This window comes from Rousettus aegyptiacus, unplaced genomic scaffold (genome assembly GCF_014176215.1).
Source record: "Rousettus aegyptiacus isolate mRouAeg1 unplaced genomic scaffold, mRouAeg1.p scaffold_m13_p_16, whole genome shotgun sequence".
Lineage (NCBI taxonomy): Eukaryota > Metazoa > Chordata > Mammalia > Chiroptera > Pteropodidae > Rousettus > Rousettus aegyptiacus.
Genome location: NW_023416291.1, coordinates 5,544,809 through 5,568,137, shown reverse-complemented (window position 1 = coordinate 5,568,137; position 23,329 = coordinate 5,544,809). Strand labels below are relative to the sequence as shown.

At 35.0% G+C, this 23,329-nt stretch overlaps 2 protein-coding genes across 6 annotated transcripts in view; one reads left to right on the top strand and one right to left on the bottom strand.

The window, feature by feature from the left end:
- Positions 1-1,781, bottom strand: part of ABHD18 (abhydrolase domain containing 18) — a 35,251-nt gene extending 33,470 nt beyond the window's left edge. The window contains exon 1 of one of the 4 annotated variants that reach the window (XM_016148104.2): positions 1,643-1,781. The gene's annotated coding sequence lies outside the window, so the exon portion shown is untranslated. Of the gene's footprint in view, positions 1-1,638 lie in introns of all 4 variants that reach the window. The other 3 variants (XM_016148103.2, XM_016148105.2, XM_016148106.2) reach the window with 3 other exon arrangements.
- A 208-nt stretch (positions 1,782-1,989) lies between these two features.
- Positions 1,990-21,543, top strand: MFSD8 (major facilitator superfamily domain containing 8). Of its 2 annotated transcripts, none has more exons than XM_016148101.2 (12): positions 1,990-2,141; positions 4,280-4,371; positions 8,341-8,384; positions 9,107-9,347; positions 10,144-10,257; positions 11,998-12,142; positions 12,848-12,903; positions 14,164-14,272; positions 16,234-16,368; positions 18,625-18,728; positions 18,816-19,063; positions 20,243-21,543. In XM_016148101.2, exons 1-12 carry the CDS (start codon positions 2,077-2,079, stop codon positions 20,447-20,449), a joined length of 1,560 nt encoding a protein of 519 aa, XP_016003587.1. In that variant the 5' UTR covers positions 1,990-2,076; the 3' UTR covers positions 20,450-21,543. The 2 variants fall into 2 exon arrangements, with proteins under 2 accessions (XP_016003587.1, XP_016003588.1); XM_016148102.2 differs by lacking the exon at positions 1,990-2,141 and adding an exon at positions 2,155-2,353.
- Positions 21,544-23,329: the final 1,786 nt, after the last annotated feature.

Genomic DNA, 23,329 nt, shown 5'->3' with positions numbered 1-23,329 from the left:
TAAAGTCAACACTTGGAGGCAGCAATGGAAAATAGCTGTGTCAGAAGACCTGGGTTCCTCCACTAGCTGTGTGACCTTGAGTAAATCACCATAATCTATAAAAGGGGAATAATACCTGGCCTAATAAAGGATAGCAAATTATTTCATTTAAATAAAAATGAATTACCTGTTCTGATATACTTTAAGAGATTTAAAAATATCCTTTTCTCAGAAAGGCTGGTAGTGAAAAGCACAGACTTAATAGTGAGAAGTTCCATGTTTCTTGGATTCTAGCTGTGTTGCTTATTAGCTGTGAGACCCTAGGCGATTCACTTAATCTCCATGCTTTAAATTTCCTTGCATATTGCAGAGATGAAATGAAGTACTTCAATAAGCATTTATTCAACATATATTTATCTAGCAACCATTCTTCTTGGTGTGATACTGGTTAAAAGTCCCTTTGTTATACATATACACACAGTCACAAACACACATGCCATACACTCTGCTAGACTCCATAAATTAAAAAAGAAGCTGACAATACAGTAAGGCAACATTATGGCAAACATGTTTTTTTTGTTTTGTTTTGTTTTTGTTTTTTGTTGTTGTTGTTTTGTTTTGTTTTTACCCATGTACCTTCTTGGAATCTGTCATAGGAATCTAATATGTTTCTGTGAGCTGCTAACAAACAAATGTGCAAGGCTGAATCCAAGTACAAAATGTCTGTTCTGGATTCAGAAGATAATTCTGAACTAACAGAAAACACGTTTCAAGCTTAGCTGTTCACGAGTGGAATGTGTCTAATAAGAAACACCCAAGAAGGTCACAAATGAGACCAAGGTCAGAAGTGATGGGATATACCACATAATGTGTAACTAACTCGGACAGGGTAAGTGCTCCTAAATATTGACTGAAAAAAACTAAATGTGGATCCAACTCTGCCACTATCACACCGACTGACGGTAGGTAAGTTATTAACCTTAGTTCTACGTAAAATAGAAAACTGTCTGCTTTACCTATCTCATAGGAGAGCTGTGATCAAATCATATCACACGGGGAATGTCGTAGTAGTAATAAAACAGTAATTATGATGCACACTACTGCTACCAATTAGCTTTCAAGATGTTAATATGCAAACATTAGAAGAGAAACAGTATCAAGATCTACTGAGGTGAAAAAAATAAAGCCTATAATATATTTTCTAAAAATGTCATCTTCCTTGTGATGAAAGGGGCTGGTCATTGCTAAGCTGGTGCTGTGCCTTTCTAACCCCCAGGTTACACCAATAGGTTCTAATTAGTAGCATTTTGCCGAAGACCCCCGTCCGCTCAGGCGGCGGTTGGCCGCGGAATCAGTAGATTAGAGAGGGCTGGACCCCATCTTCAGGGCTCCATCCAGGCCCTAACTAGGACCTCTCCCCGTAAGGTGCCTTTGTGGTTAGCCGACTGAGAAAAAGCGCGCAGCCACTTCCACCTTCCACAGGAGGAAAGGACCGTGCGCCAGCCCCCTCGCCCCTCACGGGCCGGCCAGAGCGCTCCCCGGCCTCCGGCCTCGCCCGGGGCTGCCGGGTCCGGCACAAGCCCTGCGCCCCCAGTCCCTGCCTCCTGGCACGTACGCGTCGACCGCCCCGGGGGAGCGCGGCCTGAACCGGCGACTTACTCACTGGCCGCTCGGCTGGCGCCTGCTGTCCGACTGGCCGAGCCTCTCAGCACTGCCGCTCCGGAGGCTCCCGGGGCTTCCGTCCGAGCCCCGGGCGCAGCGACAGCGGTCTTTCCAGGGACGCAGGAGCTAGCGAGCGGCCTGAGACCGCGAAGCCTTGGGGATACGGAGAGCCTGGGACGGGATGGCTGTTTAGACACGCCCCTGGCCCTTCCTCAGCTCTGGTCCGCCGGGTCCCGAAGGCGGAGCGGCGAGGACCGAAGCGGGAGGACGAGGACACAAGGCCCCGCCCCTGGCCCGGGCGCTCCGCCCACTTCGGGCCGCCGGGCGCGCACGCGCACTTGCTGTCTCGTGTTGCCCGCTTTGGCCGAGTCGGCTGTGAGGGAGCAGGAGTTGTCGCGAGAGTTAGCCTCACACATCTCGTGTACTCTGTTGACTATGGCCAGCGTGGGGTTCCAGGCCGAGCAGGAGCCGCTCTTAGGCCACCGCACATCCGGAAGCAGGTGAGCGGATGTGGGGGGAAGGCCCCTTCAGTCTCCTGCGCTGTCGGGGCTGTCCCCTTTCCCGGTGTCAGCCGCACGAAGCAGGAGGCGGGGTGCCAGGGCGGCTGGTTGCGCGAGAGTGGAAGTGAGCTCTCACCGCGAGAAAGAGCACCCGTGAGCTGGGGGTTCTGGTGAAGATGTTAGGGGGACACAAACTTCAGCAACCTCCAAAGGTGCAGGCGCCAAGCCATTCTGCATTTGGCCCGTTACAGAGCTGAGCATTTTACGCATTTCACAAAAATTCTGAATTGTGGTTTTAATTGATAACTGAAGATGTTGCTCTTAGTATTCACCTAAATGCCTCATTCTTGGTTAGCAAATAAACCTGCCTAAAATGGGTTCATCTGTGTCCTATGCCAAATATATAAAGACTAATGTCTTTTAGCAGTTAAGGGATGGAGTTTATTTTGACCCTTTTGTAATTGCTTATTTTGATTTTAATTTATTGACAGTAATTCGGAATTGTTTGTCTCACGCAATTATATATTATTGCTTTTAGGAAAAAGGAGTTAAGTATCATTTTACTTGAAACTAATTGTATCAAATAAATTGATAAATACATATTTAACGTAAGTTTGCCATGGACCATGTTAATTGTTGTTCATTTGTACCACTTAAGCACCAAATCTTTATTTTACCCACTTTGAAACTCTTTGGAAAATGTATTTCTCTGGTCCCCAAATTACTAACCAATATATATGGTGTAATTTTATCTATATTTTATCTTGGGATCATAACATCGAAATAACCTTGTGATGTCCTCGGCCTATTGATGCAGTTTGGACTATTTGCTTCTATACTAATTTTTTCTACACTGCTATATTTTTTAAGGTTTATGTCTGTGTTCTAGCTTTTCTGTCTCTTCTGTTCTGGCAGACTATCCCTCATCATGTTTTTTGTTACCCGTTGGCAACCCCTGTTTTTGTTACTGTCAGCAACCTCTGTCCTCCCAGCTTTATTTTGGGGTTTCTAGTTTGCTGTTGCTTTGAAAACCATATATAAGCTTAATAGAGTTGTGTGTAGTTAGAGCATAGAAGTTTAACTAAGGGTTAAAGATCTCTCCTATTTTTATAGAATGGCATTTATAGTGTTAAGTACTTAATATATGTTATATCAGGAAATAATTTATGTACCTGACACATAGTGATCTAATAAATGTTAAAATGTTATCTCTTTTTTATTTCTGCCACTCTCAATCACATTACATTTGGGGGGGGGGGCGGGTGGAATGGAGACTAATTTGACTAAGGTCTATTTTAGAAAATAATCTTGGAGCATGAGAAGGTATTTTGTCTGTTTTGCTTGTCTTAATTATTTTAAAACATAATTGTCACATCAAGGTAATTTGTTAACTCTGTAGGCATATGCGAAAATGTGATGCATATACAACATCACGTATATCACCTGACAGAGGTAGGATGTCTGGTTAATATACTTGCCCTTACTCCAGGTCACAGGCCTATGTGAATGATCAACCCAGTCTGGAGGGGCCTTGGTCTCTCTCTGGTCCACTGTTAGAACCCATGTTGCAGCAAAGACAAGTGTTCCAGGAGGTCTTAGCCTAGGAATGCCTTAGACATCATCATCCCTTCCTTGTGTCACTTCTACATTAATTTTGCTGAAATCACACAGCCAAAATATCTTCCTGCAGCAAAGTTAATTTGCTGTCATCAAACAGAACATGCCATATGATGACAGGAATTACCTTTAATATTTAGTAGTTGTGTATCCCACCTATGGGAGATTTTATAGCTAGTTTATTTATATATACCTTTATTCATTTTGCTGGTTTAAAAAATTTCCACACTCTGGAATAATAATTTATGACATGCTGACAATAGCAAAATATTTGGCTTGGAAAATGTTTTGCCCTGTTAAGTTACCTCGTGTCTCCCAAGTTTCCATGTACCGTGATACGTAAATGCCATCCACGGAAATTCAAAGAAGTAATGATTATTTAGAGTGAATTAGTACAGCAAAAACCAATACTAGTAAATTATATCATATCATTTTCATGGCTTTAGAGAAAAGAAAAGTGTGCCACAGAAAGATTTGCATGTGAGATAACTTTATACTACTTTTTTCTTCTTTACACCTAGAGAATGGGATATTATAGAAACTGAGGAGCATTATAAGAGCCGATGGAGATCTATAAGGATTCTGTATCTTACTATGTTTCTCAGCAGTTTAGGTAAGTATTAGAAATTGCATAATTTTAAAAATTCATATAAAATATCATATTTTAACATTTAATTTTTAAATTACTTTTATTGTGGTAAAAAACATATAACTTAAAATTTACCATCTTAACCATTTCTGAGATCAGAGGTCTTAATATGTCTACATAGTTGTATAACCAATTTCCAAAATTTGTCCATCCTGTAAAACTGAAACTCTTTACCCATTAAACAACTCATTTCCCTCCCCTTCCAGCCCCTGGAAACCACTATTTTACTTTGTTTCTATGAATTTGAGTACTCTATATACTTAATATAAATTGAATCATATAGTACTTTTTATGATTCATTTATTTCATTTAGCATAAAGTCCTCAAGGTTTATCCGTGTTATAGTATGTGTCAGAATTCCCCTCCTGTTAAAGGCTGAATAATATTCTTTTGTGTATGTTGTAGGAGAGGAGAAACATTTTCTCTACCTTCTTAGGTTCTGTAGCTGGGCCTGCAAATTAAACTGACAAAAGACAGATCAACAGGAGAAAAGGATACAGATTTATTTAGATGTTAATATTTTTACATAACACAGGGAGCTTCATAGAACTGTGAAAACCCCAAAGAAATGTTTACACTGGGGGGGGGGGGGTTGAAATATGCCATTTCAACAAAGGGCAATAATTGTGAATAAGTAGATAAAGGAAAGAAGTTTGGGCTTCTAGGGCTGGTAAACTGTGGGAAAGTAACTAGGAAATATATGGAGAAACTAATTGAAGAGCTATTTTAGTAAGATTTGTATATGCTCATCTCAGCATGGGCTCATCTCCAGGGAAGAATGTTCGCTTCTTCCTGGGAAAGCACCTTTCTCGGGAAATTTATGCTCAGTTTTTAGGCAGAAAGCAGGAGTACAGAGAGCCATTCCTCCATCTACTGTTAGTTGCCATCGGCTCAAAATGATCAATGTGTCAGTGCAGCATATTTTGGGGTGGCATGTTCTTTTCCCCTTCAGTATGTATCACATTTTATTTATCTACTCATCTGTTGATGAACACTTGGGTTGCTTCTACCTCTTGTCTCTTATGAATAGCTTCTATGAACGTGGGTGAGCAAGTATCTCTTCAACATTCTGCTTTCAATTCTTTGGGGTATATACCCAGAAGTGGAATTGCTGGATCATATGATAATCCTATTTTTAATTTTTCGAGGAACTGCTATATTGTTTTCCATAGCTGCTGCACTATTAGATTCCACCAACAGTCAGGGTTCAAATTTTCCCACATCCTCACCAGCTCTCATTTTATATTTATTTAATGGTAATTATCCTAATGGGCATGAGATAGAATCTCATTGTGGTTTCAATTTATATTTCCCTGATAATTAGTAATGGGCATCTTTTCATGTGCATATTGGCCATTTGTGTATCTTCTTTGGAGAGGTGTCTATTCAAGTTCTTTGTCACTTTTTATTCAGGTTGTTGTGTTTTTGTTGTTGAGTTGTAGAAGTTCTTTATATATTCTGAATATTAACCTTTACCAGCTATTTCATTTCAGATATTTTCTACCATCTGAGGACTCTTTTTTTTCACTGCTGTGTCCTTAGATTCGTATAAGTTTTAAATTTTGATGTAGTTCAATTTATCTATTTCTTCTTTTATTGCCTGTGAACCTCATTTAATTTTTATATTGACACATACAATTAGTAAAGTGCAAGAATCTTAATTTGTATAGCTCAATGTATTTTAATCTATTAACATTACTTATAAAAATATAGCTACTACGAAGTAAAACTTTATGAGGAAAAACTTTTTGATAAGTACTATAATTAAAATGATAAGGAATGAAAATATATGGGAATTACCGATACTGGGCTAGTTTTTAAAGGAATGTTTAAGGGAATCATTCTTTTTCCCCTCAAGCCTAGTCTGTAGGCACTAATTTTACAATCGGTTTCTTTCCCTGAGACAGATTTATTGAAGATCACTTAAATAAATTATTTTCCAGATCCCTTCTATTTACCCCAATCACCTGCTTGTTCTCTTTCACTTACCAGTCTTGTTCATGATTCAACACTGAGTAAAAGTGCATTTTAAATAAAGCTAAAACTAAAGAAAATTACAAATGTAAAGAATAATTTCAACCATACTTTGTAACACAATTTCATCTTGGACTGTATATCTGTTAGGATGTCTTCCACAAATAACAGGAAAAAAATGTTGATTCAGCAGGCTGAAACAGTAATTTATTTGTTATAAGATAGCCACGGTAGGACAACCCTGGGTAAAATTCACTGGGGCTTTGGCTCTGTTTCTCAGTAACTTTTTTGGTTTTGCCCTCATCTGCACATTGGCTTCATTTTTAGGCTGTAGCAAGGTTGAAGCAGTAGTTCCAGTTGTCACATCTATTCAAGATAACTTATTGATCGAAATTATAGCTTAATAAAGCTTTTTTTTTTTTTTTTCTTAAACCTCCACAGATATGAGGAGTTCTTTCTCAGAGGTCCCCAAATAGGTGCCTCCACCACTTTACTTCTCTCTGGTCAGAGCTTGGCTACTTGTCAGTTTCTAAATTCATCATCTGCTGGGGATAATGGGATTACTCTGATTGAATTTCAGGCCACTCGTGATTTACTTTTTGGGATTTGGGATGGAGACAGTTTCCCCGAAAGCCTATGGCTTTGTGGAGGAGCGATGGATACCTTAATAAAATTAGGATTCTATCAGGAAGGAGGAAGGGGGCAAATGTTTAGGTAGCAATTTCTGCAATAGATTGTTTTCATTTAAAATATTTTTAATTTTAAATATATACAATCATCTTAAATTATAAGTAGTCCTTTTAAATTTAATGGCAAAAAAGGAAAATTATTTTAACTAGATTTTAATTGGCATGTTAACCATTTTGCCTATTTACAGGATTGTGAAATTACAGCCTTGATTTTCAATATTAGTTGACTCTTTGAGTCTTTTTTTTATCAGTCAGTGTATCAATTCAAAATACACTAAAATGAAACCAGTAATTATTTTTTAAAATAGGCTTTATAAAAGGGATGAACCTGCTACAACATGGATGAACCTTGAAAACCTTATGCTAAGAAAGAAACCAAGCACAAAAGACCACATATTATGTGTCCGTACATATAAAATTTCTAAAATAGGAAAATCCATAGAGATAGAAAGTAGATTAGTAGTTGCTGAGGTCTGGAGTGGGATCGAATGGAAAGTGGCAGAGTAATAGCTAAAGGATCCTGGGTTTCTTTTTGAGGTCACTGAAATGTCCTAAAATTGACGTTGGTGACGGTTATACATATTTGTGATTATATTAAACACCATCGAATTGTATACTTTAAATAGATAAATTGTACAACATATGCATTATAGCTTGATAAAGCTTTTTTTTTTTTTAATAACTTATAGAATTTTGATTGGACATGCCTAAATTTAAAATTGACACATAGCACTGGGGTTTATTATTACAGTTCTCAAGCAATAAAGGCTAGCAAAAATAATGAATATTCTTTCAAAGTAAAGCCATTTTGAAATATCCTGGTTCTTTATAGCCACTGCCCCCTTTAAGTGATACTTTTCTTTCTTCCTAGTCTTCCCTATAGTCAGTTATCTCTCCTGAACACAGATTAGAGGTCTAGCACTTCCTTAATAACAAAGTGGCCTTTCCTCCATTCATTTCTGCTGTAAAAACGAAAAGCTTTCAGTAAGTTCCACTTATAGTAAAGGCATGTGAGGAAGGAGAAATAGCTCCTCTGCTTTTATTATATTAGTTATGGCCAAGGACTATAAATTATATATTTTCAAGCCTTTAATATTTATTTCCCTTCTGATTAATAAAACCCCAAGACTTGATAAATTACAGATTGGGGGGCATTAATTTGTAAATTTAGAATAGTATTTTAAAATTCATACCATAGTTTAATAAAACTGTATCTATAAATTCTGTGAAATTATTGTAAGTATAAATAACAGAGTTTGCCTCTTTACAGGATTTTCCATTGTAACACTGTCTATATGGCCATATCTCCAAAAGGTTTGTACACTTCAATTTCTTCTTCCCTTAAGTAGCTGTTATAGTAGTAACTCTTATGTAGTTAAGAGTTTTCTAGAGTCTCTTTGGTTTCTCTGATTTAATTTTTACTAGAATAATGTGAGATGATAATGCCTCAGAAGAGGTTTATAAGTAAGTGATTATACGCCTTACTGCGCAAACCAGAACACTCGAAATAAAAGTAGTGCTATACCGGGAAAACAGGATTATACCTGGAAATTCCCAGGTGAGTGTACATGTGGGGTCACTTACTTATTAACCACTTTCACATCCCATCATTACTCCCTCCCTAATAAAAAGAAAACTAAAAGAAGAAAAAACTAGATTTAGTGCCACATTTGCACTGCTATTTAAAAATTAATTTAAACAATTATATTACATGAAATTACTACCCATGACACATTATTTTGTTATTATATATTTAATGTGATTATCTTTATAATAAGATTTCTATGAACCAGATATATCCATAATCATTTCAAAAGATGAAGCTTCTCAAGCATTTTTCTTTTTGTATAGTGAATTGTTATCACATTTAATTGTAATGTCAGAAGTTTGAATCCCTTATTATAAATAATCTCACAAAACTTTTATGTTAGTATTTTTTTAATGTGAAATGTTCCATAGTCAGAAAAAATGTATTTAGATTTAAATTTTTACTCATCTTAGATAGCAATTCTTAAAGCATTGCACTTCTTCTGCAGGTTGATCCAACAGCTGATGCAAGATTTTTGGGCTGGGTTATTGCTTCATTTAGCCTTGGCCAAATGGTAATTTCACCTATATTTGGTTTGTGGTCTAATCACAGACCAAGAAAAGAACCTCTTACTGTCTCCATCTTTATTTTGGTGGTAGCCAGCTGCCTCTATGCATATGTCCACCTCCCAGCTTCTCATAATAAATACTACATGTTGGTTGCTCGTGGATTGGCGGGAGTCGGAGCAGGTAATGTGTATGTATGTGTTTGGTTGTGTCAGATTCACATTCATCCTGACACTTATGGCCCAGTCTCATCTGGTGGTCATCCGTCCCTTCTCAATGTCTTATCTCACGGTTCTATGTAGATCTTTGATTACAGACAGACACACATCTTCCTGTCATTTTTACCTCACTCATGATCTTCCTGTCACCTATAGTTTATCTTTTCTGTTCCTATCATTCATCCTTCAAGACTTAATTCAAGTTCCACATAGTCCTTGAAACTCCCTTAGGCTACCTTGCCCCTTGCTTCTATACTGTTTGGCACTGTTTCCATCCTGCATCTTTAATCAGATAGTAAACCTCTTTGTAGAGTCAATTTATGACTTTTAAAAAATATTCTGTGGCCCCTAGCAAAGTCTCTTGCACATAAGTTGCTCAATTAATTTTTTTTGAGCTAAAATGTTAGTAGATTTCTTTTTGTTTCTTCTGTTACAGGACCAAGCATGCAGAGTTTGTGACATCTTTTAAAAATAGTTATAGCAGTCGTATGCCATTCACTCAATGCTTTCTCAGTATTTAATGATGAAAAAGTTTAACATTCTTGCAATGCTGTTCTTTCATTCATTCAAATATTAAACTTTTCATATTACTAAAAGTAACTTGTTCTATTAATTGATGCATTTGCTCACTATACATGGTTTGTATGATCATAAAGAGGAAGCAGTGACTATACTATAGATTAATATTTCTTCTGTATAAAGCCAAATTAAGTTGAATTTTATAAACTGAAGGATATTTCTTTTACTGTGTCTTTTCTTAGGAAATGTAGCAGTTGTTAGGTCATATGTTGGTGGTGCTACTTCCCTTCAGGAAAGAACAAGCTCCATGGCAAACATAAGCGCTTTTCAAGCATTAGGGTTTATTCTAGGTCCAGGTAGGTGTTTTCAATTTGTCATTACTTGAATTTCAATTTGGAAAGCTTTGGACGTTCAAATGTTAAATCAGATCTAAGTAGAAAACCTCATAGTTGAAGGGAAAGGGAGGGGAACTAACATTTTTTGATTCAGTGGTGAGTCTGTGCTTCATTAACTCATGCCCTCTGGGACTAACCCAACGCATAGAGAATCTAAGTAAATTATCCAAAGTCAGCCAGATAATAAATGGGAAATCTGATTTTCAAACCTAATTCTGATTCCAAAGTATACGTTCTGTGAAATAATCATTTAGCTTGATATCTCTTTATTTGTTCTTTTTCCATTTATTAGAAACAAAAATTTTTCGACTGAAGGATTCAAAGAAAATTATAGGACATTCTTTACCCTTGGCCCATACCTTTAAGACTTTTCTAAGGTTGAAGAAAATGAAAGTTTTAAAAAACTATTTTCTTCCTCTTGCAAAGCTTCTGTCTTTTAGCTGAATATTAAAAAAAGTAATGATATTTAATATTTCCCCAAAGCCAGTTAACTTTTTGGTGAATAGAGAAATTACTAATTTTTATGCCTAGAATAACATTGAAAAACCATCTAATATGGCTCATGCGTTGAATATTGAAGTTGTGGATACCATCAGTTTGAATCAAACCCAGTTTTCTCGATTAACACCCTACCCTCACCTGTTTCCATTACTTCCTTCTAGTGAACCAAGAAAAAGTTCAGCAGAAGAGAATCTAATTCATGATTCGCCAGTATCTAATATTTCTTTTTACTATTCTGGAGTAAAATATAAGCACAAATGTAAAATAATTGGATCTATTGTCATATTATGAAATACATGAGAACTTAGTCTGTTTCTTTTTTGTTTACCACTCTACCCTCAGTATCTAGTACAGTACCTGGTATAGACTTAGGTTCTCAGTAAATACTCTCACTACCTAAAAAAGTATTTTGAAGATAACCTCATTTAAACATTTCATATTATAGATGAGGAAAGGCAAGCCTGAAATGATGACGTTTCTAATAATAACCAGTCAACAAGCACTGACATTTACTGAGTGTTTACTGTGTGTCAGGTGCTATTCTAAGTGCTTTAGGTGCAGCATCTTACTTACTCTTCACACTAAGGTAACATGTAAATCATTGAAAGAGCCAGATATACAATCTGAATCAGGAGAGCAAACCAGTATTCTTCCAATCTTGATTTTTGCTGCAAATCTAATATTTAAAAATTAAATATATATAAATACTATATACATAGTAATATTTAAAAATATTTGCTTAAACCACGACATTTTATTTCATACAATGAACTTTTAAAATTTACTTATGGAAGAATGTATAAATTTCTTATGGAGATGTTTTTTTAAAAAAATCTATTGACAGGTCAATTTAGATGTAATCCTTTGTGAATTCATGTACATCAGTGTTTCAGAACTGTTTTTTTTTTTTTAAATTATTGACCCCTAAAGGAGCTTTTCAACATTTTTTCCCTAACCACTCCATCCCATGAATTTTTAATGCCACAGATCTATTGTATATATTTTATGTACTGTTTGCATATCCTTGCTTTATGTAGAAAACAATTTTGCCATCCCCCAAAAACAATTTTCTTCCCTTTGTTGAGATGTGTGATATAGACGGATGATTCCATCATGTTACTTCCAATTTTGTGATAAATATCTTTCACATTTTTTAAGCCTCTGCCTCCCATATAATTAATCTGTATACATTTTAATAAGTTTTTCAGACCTGTTTTACACTCATTGGAGAGAAGGGCGTGACATGGGAGACTATAAAGCTGCAGATAAACATGTATACAGCACCAGTTTTACTTAGTGCCTTCTTGGGAGTTTTAAACATTCTTCTGATCCTTACTATATTAAGGTAATTAGAAATGATAAAACTACATTTGTAGGTTGTGAAATTAAATAAGCATTATCATTGTTGGAAGATAATTATTCATATGAAGTCTTTATTTGGTTTTATAGCTATTGTTGTGTTCATATTTTTTGATCAACTAATGTATATAATACTCATACTTCAAATAATAAGACAGACTGATATATGAGAACTGATTGTAAGGTCTTTGAAGATTCAAAGTTTGGTCTTGATTTACTAACTGTAGGTTTCTAAGTAGGAAAATGTCATGAATGCAACATTTTAAGTAGATTAATCATTAGTATCAACCTTAAATTCAAAAATTATTTTAAATATATAGATCAGAAGAAATTTTATAAATATACAGAAATTTTGTTACTTTATATTTCTTTGGAGTGCTTTAACTGAGTCCAAAAACATTTATAACTAGTGTTTAAAATCACTGGAAAACTTCGAACACTAATTAAGGTAGATCACATATGCTTTTGGATGAATTTAGGTTTCTTTTCATTTTATTTGATAATATAATAAGAATCATGACTTCTATTTTTTAAATTTTATTGGTTATAGCTCATTGGTAATAATTACATTAGAAGCCAGTAAAAGAAACTATCAGAATGTGAAAAAATAGAAGGCTAGTAATAAATTTGAGGCTTTTCTTTATTATACTAAGCCTTTCATAGATACGATATTTATCTTTTTCCTTTTAAGAGAACATCATGTGGATGACTCAGGACGACAGTGTAAAAATATCAATTTTGAAGAAGGTACTGTTAATCTGTTTGACTCAATTAGTATAACATTATCAAAGTGTTTCTAATGATTCTGTCTGGTATTAGACTTTGCCTCTGAGAATAATACAAGGGTGATGGAGGGAAGATCTTCAAAGTTGAAAGGTACCTAAATTGATTTTTTTGTTTTTGTTTTTTAAAGGCATACTGATATCAGTTTTTTGCTGTTCACGATTGGAAAGGTTAAATCACTTTGTCTTGTTTTCAAAGAGGCAATATCTAAAGCCAGGTTTTGGGGGCATTTTTTTGAGATTAAAAAGGGAAGTCATGACACTGTATGTTTAGTGTCCAAGGGAGTTAATTGCCCCCAAGTATTGCAGAGTATTTCCACATCTCATTTATTATTGGAGAAGGAATTTCCCCTCAGGGATCCTGAGATATAAAGGCAGGTACTATTATGACAAAAATTATAGAAACTCACTGTGTCTTAGGAAAGTCACCATCTGCACCTGCTGCTGCTACACAACATACACTTAAAGATAGCATAAATGAAAACATTATTGGATTTCTTACATGGCTTACTTTGATTAATTGGGTAAATTATAAAATAGCATGATGCATGTATAGAAGTAGATTTAAATGGCTTCACATTTCTCAGTTATATCAGGAATAGCTTATACTAAGTTTGTAGCTTAACTGCATAGTTCAAGATAATTCAGTATATTCACCTTGCCCCTCCTAATTTATAAAAAGCATAACAAAGAACATTTTTTTTTTGCAAAAATATCAACGACAGTACAAGGACTTTTTAAAAATGTGGTAATAACAAAAATACTTACTAATATTAATTTCACATAGCATTTAAGTTCAAAATAGATATTTACTGAAGTGAATCATAACTGAGAACTAATTTAATAACCTGAAGTCTTCATGAAATCCTCATAAATGTAAGATTTAGGTAAGGTAGCTAAAAAACCTGCAACTGAAATTTAAAGCAAATGTATTTATTTAATTTGAGATCATTTTATAGAATTCTATAAAATACATTCTTATTTTGTTTTGAGATACACCAAATAGACAATTGTAGTATTTCCTATAGATTACAGAATTGAAGTATATCTCCTGGGAAGAAAAGTTACTTTTGAATGCCATTTAAAATAAGTTCTGTTACTTTTAAACTGTTTAGACACTTAAAAATGAGTTTTAAATGTTTTGTCATAGAATTTGCTACATGTAATTTCTACAGCATTTCACGGTAATGCGTAGGTAACGCAGCCTTTCTCCTGCTCCCTACAGCAAGCACAGAGGAAGTGCAGGTTCCCCAGGGGAATATTGATCACTGCGCTGTTGTGACCACCAATGTTCTGTTTTTCGTGGTCATGGTTACCTTTGCCATTTTTGAAACGTAAGTTTTATTCTGTCTTCATCTAAATTAGATTATGCCAAATGTGTATTTCTTAACGCAGTATAATCAGGCATATAGATGTCCTCAAAAACTTCACATGAGACATTTTTCTTGTCTAATGTATATAAATTTTACACTTTTTAACTTGAATGTGGATCATTGTAATCTTACTGTTCTTATCTTCCTTATAAAGGAATCCATTACACTAGTCTTTCTCCCTTTCCTCTGATTTTCATAATTATAAAACTTTATTTTGCCATGATTAAACTTTAAGCTATATAACTCGCTACATGTGTATATGGATTTCCATCTGGCAGTTTTAAGCGTTTAAGTCATGACCCGGAATACGGTAGTGTGAGATACCACAAACTCTGTATGGCTCATTGACCTTGATGGCTTTTATTTTTAAAATACTTGTTATAAAAATAGTGCATTTCTTTGTAAATATTCCAAACACTACAACTGTATTTCCACACTCACTCCTTTCCCTAGAGGTAAGTATTGCTAATACTCGAGTGTGTACTTTTTCGAACATTTTCTTCTATACAAGTATCGGGGTATGTATGTGTGTGTATTAAACCACCATAGAACATATGTGATCATTTGATAACCTGGTTTATTCCCTCATCAATACATTTTAACATTTTTATGCCAGTATATGTAGATTTGCTGGATTTAATTTTTTTTTTTTTTTTTTTTTTTAATTATTGAGATGTATGAAAGCCTCGGTTCATCTAATTTTGGGGGCATTTTGAAATTGTAAAATATACATAACATAAAATTTAGCATCTTAACTATCTTTAATTGTGCAAATCATTGACATTCAGTACATTCACAATGGTGTGCAGCCATCACCACTATCCATTTCCAGAACCTTGTCATCATTCCAAACAAAAGCTCTACACCTATTAAACAATAGGTCACTGGCCCATGGTACCTCTCTTTTACTTTCTCTCACTATGAATTTGCCTTTTCTAGGTTCCTCATGTAAGTGGAAGCCTTAAAACATTTATCCTTTCATGTCTTGCTTTATTTCAGTTAGCATGATGTTTCCAAGATTCATCTATGCTGTAGCATGTTTCAGAATTTCATACCTTTTTATGGCTGAATAATAGTCCATTATGTATATATACCAATTTTGTTTATCAAGTCATCTGTCAATGCACATTTGAGTTATTTCCACCTACCTTTGGCTATTGTGAATAATAGCATGATGAACATTGGTGTACAAGTATCTGTTTGAGCATTCAGTTATTTTGGGTATATATCCAGAAGTGGAGTTGCTGGATCATGTAGTAGTTCTATGTTTAACTATTTTCCACATCAGCTCTTCTGATTTAAAAAAAAATGGTAATGTTCTTTTTTTTTAAGAATGAATATTTTAAATATATTTCAACTCCATTTTATAGTCAGTTAACATAAGGAGATACAAAGTAGGAAAAGAAGCTTGGCAAGGAAAGAGACAGTCATATAAAGGAAGAGAGACATTCAGAGGAAGGGAGGAAAATATATACATTCAAAGATAAGGATGAAAGGGATTGAAGAAGAGAAAAAAAAATCCCAGAATATTATAATACCTAATAGCAGTAACATTATTTTATTGAAAAGAGACAGATTTAAACCAAAATATAACCATGACTTACTTAGTTATATTAGAATGGTAGTTTTGGTTGGTTGGTTTTATTTTCCTGTTTTTCAAACTTTTCGCATTGTGGATATATTACTTTTATAATTAAAATAAATATTAAAAAATGGAAATACAAACAGCCAAAAGCACATATGTAACAGCGATATATCCTTAAAATGTGTTAGAATTTTTGTTTATGTAGATCTGGTATTATTGTTTAAAAGATGCAAATTCTTGAATGGGTCCATGTCATTACTAAAACTTCTATTTCAGATTTCAGTGACAATGACTATGGTTTAAATAAAACAATAATATTTATTTTGTTTTCTCTTAGCATCGGCACTCCATTAACAATGGATATGTATGCCTGGACGCGAGAACAGGCTGTATTATATAATGGAATAATACTTGCTGTTTTTGGAGTCGAGGCAGTTATTGTTTTCATAGTAGTTAAAGTACTTTCTGAAAAGTAAGTTATCTGTCTTTGGTTTTGTTTCATGTCTATTTTTTAAAAATGAACCATGGAACAGTTAACAATGTAAATGAATGTGCTGGTAAAATAATTTAAGGCTTTTCTCTCATTTTTAGTTTTAGTCCTTGAATGTTAGCAAACAGATTTAAAATTTATCAAGGAAGAATATTTCTAAACCATGGCATATTCTATAGTAAAGCAAGATATTTTACAAAGTGAATAATTGTATTCTAGTGTAGCATTTGTATTTTATGTTTTATGTAAACTATTTCTAAAAGTGTATGTCTTAAAACATGGTAATATGTTAAGCAACAAAGAAGATTCAATGATAAGTCTGGAAAATTCTGGTTAAAATCACCAAACTTCTTTACTCTAAAAACTCTAAATCTTCAGTACATACATACTATATTACCATCATGAAAACTACAGTATGTAGCATTTCAGGAAGTTATTTGTAACTTTGATCACAAGACATTTTTTAAAGAGGCATTTTGTAAAAGTACAACTGTAAAGAACATATTTGGGGTCGGGGGGAATGCCTGTATAAAATTAAGTTCATCCATATAGTCTGGGGTGAGATAGTTTTAATTATTCCTAAGATATTTTAATAGTACTTTAGAACTTTAGAGCTCTAAAATCAATTAACAAATATTGAGTCTGTGTATGTAAGGTTAGGTGCTGTGGGGGACACTATGAAGATTGCTGTTCTTATAGAGCCAAGTAGGAGGCCAAGATGTAGACAGAGACATAGATCCATATTCAGAGTTAAATAGTAAATTCATTACATTTTGCCATCATGCTGATAGGCATTCTTACAACTTGTATAATTCTATACCTTCAAAGACCTTATATTCTATTGGGAGAAAAGCCAATAAATACAAATACGAAGTCAGGTAGTGATAAGTACTATTTAGAAGGGTAGAGCAGAGAAAGAGAATGGAGTGGCTGAGCAGGGTTGGAAGAGACGGGAAATGTTATTTTGATAGAGTGCCCAAGGAAGGCATGCTCTAGGAAGTTACGTCCAAGCAAAGACTTCAGTGAAATCAGAGAACAGCCTTGTAATGGCCTGGAACTCTCCTCCCCGAGAAGACTGAACTTCGCATGTTTAAGAAACGGTCAGGAAGAATTTGGCCAGAGCAGAAAGAAATAGCAAATGGGAGATCAGGAGGGAAAGATGTGAAGCTTTGGGGTTTTTTGTTTGTTTTAGGAAGCCTTGGGTCTTGTTTGTATATTCCACTCTTTTATTATGGAGAATTTCTGACATATACAGGGATGTAGAGAGCATCATGCACTGAATCTCTAATATCCGTTACCCAGCTTCAACAATGATAAACCCTTGGATAATCTTCATTCATGTATACCTCCACCTACTCCACACACCCTGTCATACACCTGGATTATTTTGAAGTTGACTCTAGACAGTTTATGTCTTCCATAAATATTTCAGTATGTATCTCTAAAAGTTAACAGCATTATTTATCATATCTTTAAAAAAATGTCATTTCTAAATATCAAATATCCAGTCAGTATTCAGATTTTCTCCACTGTTTTAAATGTTTTTCTTTTTTATTGTTGTTGTTCCACAGCTTACTCACTCAACTCAAATTCATAAGTTTCTTTAGTCTCTCTTAATCTATAGGTTCCCCCCTCCCCCCATCTCTCATTGCACAATGCTGGTATTTTCATTCTATCATTCCTTCATTTATTTGCTGGAATACTTTCTATAAAGAGAAGCTTCCTATCACCAACTATTTATTTGGTAATCCTGAGGTACAGATTGTACAGGAAAGGCAGGGTGATTCCTTACTTTTATTAACCGATTATTTTCTTTTTTTTAAAGAATTGGTTCCTTTAATATCCTCTGAGTGACCAAAAGTATTTTATTTTAATACAGTGTGAATTCATAGATTATAACGTTTTTATGTGTTTCAGTCCATTGACGTTACTATTGTTTATGGTGTTCACATTGTCACATTTGGGGCTAGCTTCCTCACATTGGCTTTGAGTCCTTTGATCATGACCTGGTAGTCACTGATAGCTTCTGTGCTCTTGTAGGACAAGATGCCCAGGCTCCATTATATATTTTCTGTCGCAGCCAGTTATTAAAGAAGTTCCTTTTAATGGGAAATTATATTTAGCATTCATATTAATTGGTATATCACAAAAAATAATATATTTTATAGTTTTAAAAATTTTAAAAGTAATGAGACTGTTGTTTCAGTTTTAAATTACAGAGTTTCTGTTCTTCAACAGGATTGGCGAGCGTGCTCTTCTACTAGGAGGACTCATCCTTGTATGGGTTGGCTTGTTTATCTTGTTACCTTGGGGAAATCAATTTCCCAAAATACAGTGGGAAGGTATAGCCATACATAATTCTATAATGTCAGCTCTGATATTCATCTAAAATTAACAAGTGATACACTGTACTAATTTTGTTTTTGCAGATTTACATAATAATTCAATCCCTAATACCACATTTGGGGACATTATTATTACCCTTTGGAGGTCTCCAAGAGAAGATCATGGTGACGAACCAACTGGTTGTCCAGCTGAACAAGCCTGGTGCCTGTACACCCCCATGATCCACCTAGCCCAGTTCCTCACATCAGCTGTGCTAATTGGAATAGGCTATCCATTTTGCCATGTTATATCCTATGCATTATATTCAAAAATCCTGGGACCAAAACCTCAGGTGAGTCAGTTACCCTGGCATTGCTATTATGTGAAATATACATTTAAGTGCTCACATTTTGTGCTATCATTCTCTATTTTCACACAGACTGTTCTGGGGGATTTTTATCATATTCAGCATTTCGAATTTTTTTAAATACCTGTAACTTTTGTAAAGTACTAACATTATATATCTGAAATTTAACTAAAAGTACTCTAACTTATAACCAAGAGATCTCTTGAACTCAGAAATTATGAGTGCAGAGTCTTTGTCATAGAAAAAATGTCTGAAGCATAAAGTTCTGAAACTCATTCTTAAGCTAGACAACGGTTAGGAAAACAAAATTGATAGGCAAATTTGGATCTAGGCTTAATTTCTTCTGGCCTTGAGGACAATTACTAAAAGGTGAAAACACAACAGTTTTAAAGTATACCCCAGCTATACATTTTTTAAAATTAGTTTTATAAGCATTCCATATTCATTCTATAAAAATTAGAAAAAATATAGAAGCAAATTGGAGAAAAGGATCAGAGATAATTACTACTTATTCTTTTTAAGCAGTTTTTAGTATTCTGTTCATCAAACATACCATAATTTACTTAACTCACCACTGATGGTGGTTTTCAGTTCGGGGATACTGAAAGTAACGATGCGCTGCACATTCTTGGGAAGTGTTTGGGTCACGGTTTTGGGTAGTCAGAGGAGTGGCATGTTGTGTAGTGAAAGGGGGCACAATGCAATCAGCCAAACATGTCTTCACATCTCTCGGATGAGTTACTTGAATTTTCTGAGCTTCACCTGCCGCAGTTGTTAAATGGGGATAACACCGATCACAGATATTTGTGACACTGGAAACAATATGTGGAAAGCACCTAATGGCGTTTGGAAGTTAGCAAGTACATAATAAAGGTTAGCCTTAAAAGGTAAATTAATAAATTATGTTGTTCCCAGGGCTTCAGCAGCCGTTAAGTTTGTCCCTTTTCACTTTATTTTTCCTAACTTGGCTCTATCCAATAAGATTGTTGTTCACTATTGCTATATTTATAGAGAGGCATTTGATGTTTAATTCACAAATAAGAGATGGAAAAAGTGATTCTTTTGAATTTCCCATAGATTAGTAATAGTGGCATCATCTTCGTTTTTAACATGGCTAAACCTGAATTGAATACCCATCTGCTCTTTCTCCTCCCTGTCCCACAGGGCGTGTACATGGGCTGGTTAACATCATCTGGAAGTGCAGCACGGATTCTCGGACCCGTGTTCATCAGCCAAGTGTACACTTCCTGGGGCCCACGATGGGCATTCAGTCTCCTGTGTGGAGCAGTGATGCTCACCATCATTCTTCTGGGAGTGGTTTACAAAAGACTCATTGCCTTTTCTGTAAGGCATGGAAGGATTCAAGAGTAACGTAGCCAAGACTGTGATGAAAAGTACTTGTTGTGGGAGACTTCTTTACTCAGGCTCTGCTAGACGATTACTATGAGTCATTTTCTAAAAGTCAGGCTTTGGATACTGTGTTTGAAATAGTAAGAACATATATGTAATAACACAGGGAATGTGTGAATAGTAAGATACTCTAAAAGCACTCTAGATCATAATTTCTTTATCTCAGATAAGAAATATTCTTAATTTAATACCTCTTTGGGGGTTGCCTGAACTCAATGATAGAATGAACAGTGGTCTATAAATATGAAATTATACCCTTAACCTATAGAGGTGTCATTTAAAATAACAAGAATATCTATGCAATGGAACCATAAGGAGAATTCTGTATGCATTACCTATAACAGAAACTAGTATCATCACTCTTAATTTTTCCACTTAACCATGCCTGCCATCCTACCTTATTTTTAATGCTACACCTTCTGTCTTAGATATAAGTAACCATTAAGTTATTAGATGAGTACAAATGATGCAATATTTGAGTAATAAAGAGGATTAAGAGATCAGTATGGATTTCACTACCTTTAATAGGGCTAACTACTTTTTTCTTTCAAGTGCTAATACATAATTCACTTTAGAAACATAAACCAGGTATGTGTTATTGTATACCTGTACTGAACAGCAAACTTATAATTATTGGCATTTTAAAATCCCTTAATATCTAGAGAAAAACTTCCACTTTGTTTCTTTACTTTTCTCATCTCAGTAGTGACAAGGTAGACACAACAGTTTCAAGTTTATGTCTGCATAGTTATTTGGAACTGCAGAATTTTACATTTGGATGAGCCATGGCAGCCCCAATCTAGTCAGGCTAATAAGCAGTTGAGGCAAATGGCTTTAATCTAACCATTTACTGAATTTACTTGAGTCTGTGGTCTCTTTGTGTACATCTCTACCTCCACCTAAGCTGAATGCTGATGAAAGAAACTAATATAGAATTATGTTTATAGATAGTCAATGTTACCAAAAAAACAAAAATGTCTACTTTTCCAAATGTTTTCTACTCTGAGTTATAAACATTTTCAAGCCTGAGAATAAAGGCTATTATCTGCACTTTATACTAAGTTTGCTGTATGTAAGTTTAAGGTATACAAAGTGTTGATTTGATACTTACATATTGCAGAATGATTTCCACCACAGCATTAGCTAACACCTCCATCCCATCGCATAATTACCATTTCCTTTTTGTGGTGAGACTCTTTAAGATCTATTCTCTTAGGAACTTTTAAGTATATAGTACAGTATTATGAGCTACAATCATCATACTATACCTTAGATCCCTGCATCTTACTCATCTCATAGCAGGAAATTTGTATTCTTTGACTGACATCTTCACATTTCTTCCATCCCCTAAACCCCTGGAAACTATCATTCTACTCTCTGCCTCTAATAGTTCAGCTGTTTTAGATTTCACATACAAGTGATATCATACCTAGCATAATGCTGCCAGGGTCTATCTATGTTGCCGCAAATGGCAGGATCTCCTTTCTAGTGGCTGAATAATATTCTTACACACACACACACACACACACACACACACACACACACACAGGTGTGAGGTGATATTTCATTATGGTTTGATTTGCATTTTCCCCAGGATTAGTAATGTGGATGACCTTTTTACATACCTGTTGGCCATTTGTATGTATGCTTTTCTCTGGATAAGTGCCTATTCAGATCCTCTGTCCATTTTTTTTTTTACCCTCCCCCCCTTTTTTTCCTACTGAAGTTTGTTGGACTCCTGTAGCTTTAATAGAAGACTTAATCAGACAGAAATCGTCCTACAATTACATTTTAGAGATTGTTTTCACTTTTCTCCACCTCCCTAATAAGACTCTGCTTTCAGTTAGATGTATTAGAATCATAGCCAGTTTTCTGGCTGTTTGGTCAAGTCCTGGGAGCCCTCTTCCCTGATGTTCTACATTTCCTTCCTACGTCACAATTTTAGGGGCACTCTAATCCTAAAGAGTAAACTCCACCTTTGGTTTAGACACTGCGCATGACAGAAATAACAATACGGGTAATGATGAAAATGATAACAGTGAACATTTATAGAGTTCTTTTCATATACCAGGTAATACATAATGTTTAGTTCTGTTTTATAGAGTGAAGGTACTATTATGGTTCCCATATCACAGGTGAAGAAACGGGCACAGACAAGTTAAGGTACTTGTCTAAATAACAGTCTGTCTTCAAAGTCCATACTCTTAACCATTATATTTTTCATAGTGGAGAAAATAGCCCAGAAACTTGCAGTAGCAGTTAATTGCTAATTGTAGGGTAAATTAAGTTATCGTACTGATGATTCCTATTAACAGAAATATGTGAGAAACATAATTTGAAGTCCACTGACAGATTTTTATCTTAGCTGAATGGTTAGCCTGTTTCCGTGTAAGAATATGGCATAGAGAAGTTTCCCAACTTCTAAAGACATAATAGTCAAAAAAAATCAGATAAACTATAAGCTTGCAAAATGACTACCACCTTTTTTTTTGAGAGCATTTTCTTCTCCAGGGGATTATACCCGCACACATCTTGGTACAAAGACAAAGAGGTGACATGGAGTTGAGAGAGCAGGGAGGTAGTTTTGAGAAATAAAGTTGAGGACAAGTTGAATATAAATTTAAAAAGATGATAGGAGACCATCAGGTATGAAAAATTGCAAAAAAAAAAATCTATATTTAAGAAAAGATAGTTTTGAAAACCTAAAGTTAAACTTGATAAAAAAGAGTGATTGTCATACTTTGTAGGGATTTATAACCACCAAGCTTCTTCATGCTACCTTGCTAAGCTTGGCTACATTTAAAATAAACTCCAGTTCATATAAAACTTTTCTCTTGCACA

Coding starts and splice junctions, on each gene's coding strand:
- MFSD8 (XM_016148101.2), top strand. CDS start 2,077: ATGGCCAGCGTGGGGTTCCAGGCCGAGCAGGAGCCGCTCTTAGGCCAC. Junction 12,904..14,163: donor AAATATCAATTTTGAAGAAG/GTACTGTTAATC, acceptor TGCTCCCTACAG/CAAGCACAGAGGAAGTGCAG. Junction 18,729..18,815: donor TCCCAAAATACAGTGGGAAG/GTATAGCCATAC, acceptor TTGTTTTTGCAG/ATTTACATAATAATTCAATC.